The following is an 8,624-nucleotide window of genomic DNA, read 5'->3' as shown; positions in this document are numbered from 1 at the left end:
GAGGGCTCCAAGTAACCAGGTTCCTCCTGTCCTCCAGGGCTTGCTGCTTCCCGTAACTGGTGGCCTGAGTGTCTCATTTCCCAGGTGTCCTGAGCTCTGGGATGTGCATAGACATATTGTTCCAGAGGGCCTGCACCAGTGTGCATTCCCAGGAGCAATACAAGAGGGCTTCCCTTTCTCCACATCCTTCTGCCCATTTCGTGACTGGATTATTTGTTTTCTGGGTGTTGAGTTTGATAAGTTCTTTGTAGATCTTGGCTATTAGCCCTTTATCTGAGTGTAATTTGCAAATATCTTCTCCCCTTCTGTGGATTGTCTCTTAGTTTTGTTGCCTGTTTCCTTTGCTGTGCGGAAGCTTTTTATGATGATTAAGTCCCAATAGTTTATTTTTGCTTTTGTTTTCTGTGCCTTTAAAGACACGTCTTGAAAGAAGTTGCTCTGACCAATGTCAAACAGGTTATTGAATATGTTCTGCTCTAGGATTTTGATGGCTCTACCTCACATTTAGGTTTTCATCCCTTTTGATTTTCTCTTTATACATGGTGTAAAAGAATGGTCCAGTTTCATTTTTCTAACTGTGGCTGTCCAGCTTTCCAAGCACCATTTATTGAAGAGAATGTCTTTTTTCCATTGGATGTTCTTTCCTGCTTTGTCAAAGATTAGTTTGCCATTAGTGTTGAGCGTCCAATTCTGGGGTCTCTATTGTTTTCTAGTGATCTTTGTATCTGTTTTTTTGTCCATTCCATACTGACTTAATCGTCACATCTTTGTGTTATTGCTTGAAGTCAGGCATTGTGATGCCCCCAGGTTTGGTTTTCTTTTTCAACATTCCCCTGGTGATTCGGGGTTCTTTCCAGGTTCCATACAAATTTTAGGATTGTTTGTTCCAGCTCTGTGAAAAATGTTGATGGTATATTGATAGGGATTGCTTTGAAAGTGTAAATTGCTCTGGGCAGCATAGACATTTTGCCGATGTTTATTATTGCAATTCATGTGCAGAGAATATTTTTCCATCTCTTAGTCTTCCCCAGTTTCTTTGAGAGTTCTGTAGTGGGTAAAGCCTTTCAATATGATATAGTGTCCCTCTATATCTCTTAATACAGTCTTTGGTTTAAAATCTAATTTGTCTGAGAATTGCTACCCCAGCTTTCTTTTGAGTTCTGTTGGCATGGTAAATGGTTCTCTCTCTTTAAATTTTTAATTGCCTACTGCAAATATTATTCTCAATGGGGAAAAGCTGGAAGCCTTTCCCTTAAGATCAGGAACTCAACAAGGATGCCCACTCTCGCCACTATTATTCTACATAGTACCAGAAGTCCTTGCAACAGCAATCAGACAACAAAAAGGGATCAAAGGTATTCAAATCAGCAAAGAAGAAGTCAAAATGTCTCTCTTCGCAGATGACATGATACTCTATATGGAAAACCCAAAAGAAGCCACTCCCAAACTTTCGAAGTTATAGAGCAATTCAGTAACGTGGCGGGATACAAAATCAATGCTCAGAAATCAGTTGCATTTCTGTACACGAATAACGAGAACGAAGAAAGAGAAATTAGGGAATCCATCCCATTTACAATAGCACCAAAAACCATACGTTACCTTGGAATTAACTTAACCAGAGACGTAAAGGACCTTTATTCTAGAAACTATAAATCACTCTTAAAAGACATTGAGGAAGACATAAAAAGATGGAAAGATATTCCATGCTCATGGATCGGAAGAATTAACATAGTTAAAATGTCCATGCTACCCAGAGCAATCTACACTTTCAATGCTATCCCGATCAAAATACTGAGAACGTTTTTCAAAGAACTGGAACAAATAGTCCTTAAATTTGTATGGAACCAGAAAAGACCCCGAATCTCCAAGGAACTGTTGAAAAGGAAAAACAAAGCTGGGGGCATCACAATGCCGGATTTCGAGCTGTACTACAAAGCTGTGATCACAAAGACAGCATGGTACTGGCACAAAAACAGACACATAGACCAATGGAACAGAATAGAGAGCCCAGAAATGGACCCTCAGCTCTTTGGGCAACTAATATTTGATAAAGCAGGAAAAAACATCTGGTGGGAAAAAGACAGTCTTCAATAAATGGTGCTGGGAAAATTGGACAGCTCCATGCAAAAGAATGAAACTTGACCACTATCTCACACCATACACAAAAATAAACTCCAAATGGATGAAAGACCTCGATGTGAGACAGGAATCCATCAAAACTCTAGAGGAGAACATAGGCCACAACCTCTACGACATCGGCCAAAGCAACCTTTTTCATGATACATCCCCAAAGGCAAGAGATACAAAAGATAAAATGAATTTATGGGACTTCATCAAGATTAAAAGTTTCTGCACAGCCAAGGAAACAGTCAGAAAAACTAAGAGGCAGCCCACGGAATGGGAGAATATTTTGCAAATGACACTACAGATAAAGGACTGGTATCCAAGATCTACAAAGAACTTCTCAAACTCAATACACGAGAAACAAATAAACAAATCAAAAAATGGGCAGAAGATATGAACAGACACTTTTCCAATGAAGACATACAAATGGCTAACAGACACATGAGAAAATGTTCAAAATCATTAGCCATCAAGGAAATTCAAATCAAAACCACACTGAGATACCACCTTACGCCAGTTAGAATGGCAAAAATAGACAAGGCAAGAAACAACAATTGTTGGAGAGGATGTGGAGAAAGGGGATCCCTCCTACATTGTTGGTGGGAATGCAAGTTGGTACAGCCACTCTGGAAAACAGTGTGGAGGTCCCTTAAAAAGTTAAAAATTGAGCTACCCTATGATCCAGCCATTGCACTACTGGGAATTTACCCCAAAGATACAGACGTAGTGAAGAGAAGGGCCATATGCACCCCAATGTTCATAGCAGCAATATCCACAATAGCTAAATCGTGGAAGGGGCCGAGATGCCCTTCAACAGATGACTGGATTAAGAAGTTGTGGTCCAGGGGCGCCTGGGTGGCACAGCGGTTAAGCGTCTGCCTTCGGCTCAGGGCGTGATCTCAGGGTCCTGGGTCGAGCCCCACATCAGGCTCCTCTGCTATGAGCCTGCTTCTTCCTCTGCCACTCCCCCTGCTTGTGTTCCCTCTCTCACTGGCTGTCTCTATCTCTGTCAAATAAATAAATAAAATATAAAAAAAAGAAGTTGTGGTCCATATGCAATGGAATATTACTCAGCTATCAGAAAGAACGAGTTCTCAACATTTGCTACAAAATGGACGGCACTGGAGGAGATAATGCTATGTGAAATAAGTCAAGCAGAGAAAGACAACTATCATATGATTTCTCTCATCTATGGAACATAAGAACTAGGATGATCAGTAGGGGAAGAAAGGGATAAAGAAAGGGGGGGTAATCAGAAGGGGGAATGAAACATGAGAGACTATGGACTATGAGAAACAAACTGAGGACTTCAGAGGGGAGGTGGATGGGGAATGGGATAGACTGGTGATGGGTAGTAAGGAGGGCACGTATTGCATGGTGCACTGGGTATTATACACAACTAATGAATCATCGAGCCTTACATCGGAAACCGGGGATGTACTGTATGGTGACTAACATAATATAATAAAAAAATCATTAAAATAAAAAAAAAGTTTCTGCACAGCCAAGGAAACAGTCAGAAAAACTAAGAGGCAGCCCACGGAATGGGAGAATATTTTGCAAATGACACTACAGATAAAGGACTGGTATCCAGGATCTAAAAAGAACTTCTCAAACTCAATACACGAGAAACAAATAAACAAATCAAAAAATGGGCAGAAGATATGAACAGACACTTTTCCAATGAAGGCATACAAATGGCTAACAGACACATGAGAAAATGTTCAAAATCATTAGCCATCAAGGAAATTCAAATCAAAACCACACTGAGATACCACCTTACGCCAGTTAGAATGGCAAAAATAGACAAGGCAAGAAACAACAATTGTTGGAGAGGATGTGGAGAAAGGGGATCCCTCCTACATTGTTGGTGGGAATGCAAGTTGGTACAGCCACTCTGGAAAACAGTGTGGAGGTCCCTTAAAAAGTTAAAAATTGAGCTACCCTATGATCCAGCCATTGCACTACTGGGTGATTACCCCAAAGATATAGACGTAGTGAAGAGGAGGGCCATATGCACCCCAATGTTCATAGCAGCAATGTCCACAATAGGTAAATCGTGGAAGGAGCCGAGATGCCCTTCAACAGATGACTGGATTAAGAAGTTGTGGTCCATATATACAATGGAATATTACTCAGCTATCAGAAAGAACGAGTTCTCAACATTTGCTACAACATGGACAGCACTGGAGGAGATAATGCTAAGTGAAATAAGTCAAGCAGAGAAAGACAACTATCATATGATTTCTCTCATCTATGGAACATAAGAACTAGAATGATCAGTAGGGGAAGAAAGGGATAAAGAAAGGGGGGTAATCAGAAGGGGGAATGAAACATGAGAGACTATGGACTATGAGAAACAAACTGAGGGCTACAGAGGGGAGGGGGTGGGGGAATGGGATAGACGGGTGATGGGTAGTAAGGAGGGCATATATTGCATGGTGCACTGGTTGTTATACACAACTAATGAATCATTGAGCCTTACATCGGAAACCGGGGATGTACTGTATGGTGACTAACATTATAATAAAAAATCATTATAAAAAAATAAATAAATTTTTAATTGCAGACAGTAAAAGTAGCTTTTTTTCTTGTACATTTCTATGAGATTTTAAACATGCATGCATTGTTATAACCATCAATACAGATAGAATATAGAATAATTCCAACCAAGGAAAGAATTCCCTTGTGGATAACCCTTTGTATTCAAACTCCCAAGCCTAACTCCTGGCAATAAGTGATCTGTTCTCTCTGTGTATGGTTTTTCCTTTTCCAGAATGTCATACACAGAAAATCCTATGTTAACCTTTTGAGACAAGGTATTTTCACTTAACTAACACATCTAAAATTCATCCATTTTTTGTGTGCCTCAATAGTTCATTCCTCTGTATTGCTAAGTAGTATTCCACTGTGTGAATACAGCACAGCACTGACAGAGGTTTTTGTGGTTTCCAGTTTTTTTTTTAATTTTTATTATGTTATTTTAGTTACCATACAGTCCATCCTTAGTTTTTGATGTAATGTTCCATGATTCATTGTTTGCATATAACACCCAATGCTCCATGCAATATGTGCCCTCCTTAATACCCTTCACCAAGCTAGCCCATCCCCCCACCCCCTTCCCCTCTAAAACCTTCAGATTGTTTCCTAGAGTCCTTAGTCTCTCATGGTTCGTCTCCCCTTCTCTTTCCCCCTCTTCATTTTTCCCTTCCTTCTCCTAGTGTCTTTCCTGCTATTGCTTATGTTCCACGAATAAATAAAACCATATGATAATTGTCTTTCTCTGCTTGACTTAGTTCACTTAGTATAATCACTTAGAGTTCCATCCATATCCATGCAAATGTTGGGTAATCATCCTTTCTGATGGCTGAGTAATATTCCATTGATTATATGGACCACTTCTTCTTTATCCATTCATCCGTTGAAAAGCATCTCAGCTCCTTCCACAATTTACCTTTTTGGACAATGCTGCTATGAACATTGGTGTGCATATGGCCCTTCTCTTCACTACGTATGTATCTTTGTGTAAATACCCACTAGTGAATTGCTGGGTCATAGCGTAGATCTATTTTTAACTTTTTGAGGAACCTCCACGCCGTTTTCCAAAGTGGCTGTACCAACTTGCATTCCTCCCAACAGTATAAGAGGTTTCCCCTTCCTCCACATCCTCTCCAACATTTGTTGTTTCTTGCCTTGTCAATTTTTGCCTTTCTAACTGGTGTAAGGTGGTATCTCAATGTGGTTTTGATTTGAATTTCCCTGATGGTTAATGATGTTGAACGTATTTTCATGTGTCTGTTAGCCATTCATATGTCGTCTTTGGAGAAGTGTCTATTCATGTCTTGTGCCCATTTTTGACTAGACTGTGTGGTTTTTGGTGTGGAGCTTGAGAAGTTCTTTATAGGTCTTGGATACCAGCCCTTTATCTGTAGTGTCATTTGCAAATATCTTCTCCCATTCTGTGGGCTGCCTCTTTGTTTTGTTGACTGTTTCCTTTGTTGTGCAGAAGCTTTGTATCTTGATGAAGTCCCAAAAGTTCATTTTTGCTTTTGTTTCCCTTGCCTTTGGAGACATGTCTTGAAAGGAGTTTCTGTGGCCGATGTCGGAGAGGTTACTGCCTATATTCTCCTCTACAATTTTGATGGATTCCTGTCTCACATTTACGTTTTCATCCATTTGGAGTTTATCTTTGTGTATGGTTAAGGGAATGGTCCAGTTTCACTCTTCTATATATGTTTATCCAGTTTTTCCAGTATCATTTATTGAAGAGACTGTCTTTTTTCCATTGGATTTTTTTCCTGATTTGTCAGAGATTGGTTGACTGTAGTTGAGGGTCCATATCTGGGGTCTCTATTCTGGTCCATTGGTCTATGTGTCTGCTTTTGTGCCAGTACCATGCTGTCTTGGTGATCACAGCTTTGTAATATAGCTTGAAATCCAGCAACGTGATGCTACCAGCTTTGGTTTTCTTTTTTGTCATTCACTTGTCAATTCAAGGTCTTTCCTGGTTCTTTACAAATTTCAGGATTGTTTGTTTCAGCGCTTTGAAAAATGCCAATCATATTTTAATAGGGATGGCATTGAATGTGTAAATTGTTCTTAGCAGGATAGACATTTTAACAATGCTTGAACTTGTTTTTTTTTATCTGTTCTGTTGTTTTTTTAGTTTTTATAACATTAATTTCTATTTATTTCTGCTCCAATCTTTACTGTTTCCTTCCTTCTGCTGTATTTAGGGTTCAGTAGTTGTACTTTGGTTAGGTTGTTTATCTCAGATTTTTCTTCCTTCCTGAGGTCTTCCTCTGTGCTGTATATTTCTGTGTTAGGACCACATTTCCTAGAGAAATTAGGTGAAGTGATAACTGTTTTATTCTCTTGTGTAGTGATTCTGTGTGTGTGTGTGCGTGTGTGTGTGTGTGTGTGTGTGTGTGTGTGAGGTTTGAAGACTCCACATCCACACAACACCAGGAAGGTGTCTACTGCTTTCCCATTGTGTCACTGACATTGATGGTGTGAGCATGGTTTAAGACAGTGACCCCCACCAAGACTCTTTCATCTCTTGCTTTGGATTGTCGATGCCTCTGTAGCCTCATGTCCAGCACACACTTAATGCTGCTCTGGAAAGCTTGCATGTTGAGCTGGGTGGTCCTGTGATTCACAGTGAGTTCAGCTGGGATTCCTGTAAAATTTCAGCTGATGAGAATCAGGATATTTGTAATTTATTGGGATTTAGGGACAGGAATAAACAATGTGAATGACTCTGTATTTTGTGGTTTTTACAATAGCCATTTTCACATTAAAATATTTTCTGAGAAACAAAGTGGGGGCTTCAGAGGGGAGGGGGGTGGGGGAATGGGATAGGCTGGTGATGGGTAGTAAGGAGGGCACATGGTGCATGGTGCACTGGGTGTTACACGCAACTAATGAACCATGGAACTTTACATCAAAAACCAGGGATGTACCGTATGGTGACTAACATAATATAATAAAAAATATTATTATAATAAAAAATAAAGAAATAAAAATATAATTTTCTATGTCAGAGAGTGAAGAGGTAAGAATCACGTCTGAGGAGAGGGCCCCTGGGGGAAACCGCCCTATGGAGAGGAAGCCCCAGAACCTGACGGGAAGCCTGCACACAACCTCCATCTGCAGCTCCTCCTGGGGCTTAAGGACAGAACTGGTGACTAGTGTGCACCCCCTGCTGGTCCAGATCCTATTCTACAATGAGGTTTGTGTCTGGGCTCACACTGATGTCCCCTCGCTGTGTCACTCGCACAGTAATACACGGCTGTGTCATCAGCTCTGAGGCTGTTCATCTGCAGGTACAGCGTGTTCTTGCCGTTGTCTCTGGAGATGGTGAATCGGCCCTTCACAGAGCCTGTGTAGCTTGTGCTACTTCCATCATAGCTAATAACTGCGACCCACTGCAGCCCCTTCCCTGGAGCCTGGCAGACCCAGCTCATGCCATAGCTACTGAAGGTGAATCCAGAGGCTGCACAGGAGAGTCTCAGGGACCCCCCAGGCTTCACCAGGTCTCCCCCAGACTCCACCAGCTGCACCTCACACTGGACACCTGCAGACACAAGACATCCTCGTCAGGAAACTGTCACACACCCAGTGTTTGTCTCCCTCAGATCCGCTCAGATACACCATGTCTCTTATTCAGCATGAATTACCTTTTAAAAGAGCAACAAGGAAAACCCAGCCGAGCACCAACTCCATGGTGAGCTATCTGTGTTCTGTCCTGATTACTGGTTAGAACACCTGGAAACCCTGGGGCTGGGGCTCCTCTCCCATCTGCAGAGTCAGGGTTGGGCTGTTTTAATCAGCAGAGGGAGGGCCCTATTTGCATGACCTCTGACTATATATTCAGCTTGGGATCTATGCTGACATAGAGGTCAGTAACCAGAACAGATGTGACTGCCTTTGTTTTGGTGGTATTGACCACTTCTTTTTTTTAAATATGACTCTTCATTTTGTAACATTCCCATGTATGT

General features: G+C 41.1%; 1 gene segment (V, D, J or C); it reads right to left on the bottom strand.

Annotated features, from left to right (window-relative positions):
• Positions 1 to 1,622: 1,622 nt before the first annotated feature.
• LOC125282251 (immunoglobulin heavy variable 3-30-like) lies at positions 1,623 to 8,373 on the bottom strand. The segment is given in 3 exon segments: positions 1,623 to 2,020; positions 7,898 to 8,200; positions 8,304 to 8,373. Coding segments are annotated over 3 exon segments (441 nt in total).
• Between the last annotated feature and the right edge of the window lie 251 nt (positions 8,374 to 8,624).

The sequence above is a fragment of the Ursus arctos genome, unplaced genomic scaffold (genome assembly GCF_023065955.2).
Source record: "Ursus arctos isolate Adak ecotype North America unplaced genomic scaffold, UrsArc2.0 scaffold_25, whole genome shotgun sequence".
NCBI lineage: Eukaryota > Metazoa > Chordata > Mammalia > Carnivora > Ursidae > Ursus > Ursus arctos.
Note: the sequence above shows the minus strand (reverse complement) of the source record. Positions and strands in the feature narration are given on the sequence as shown.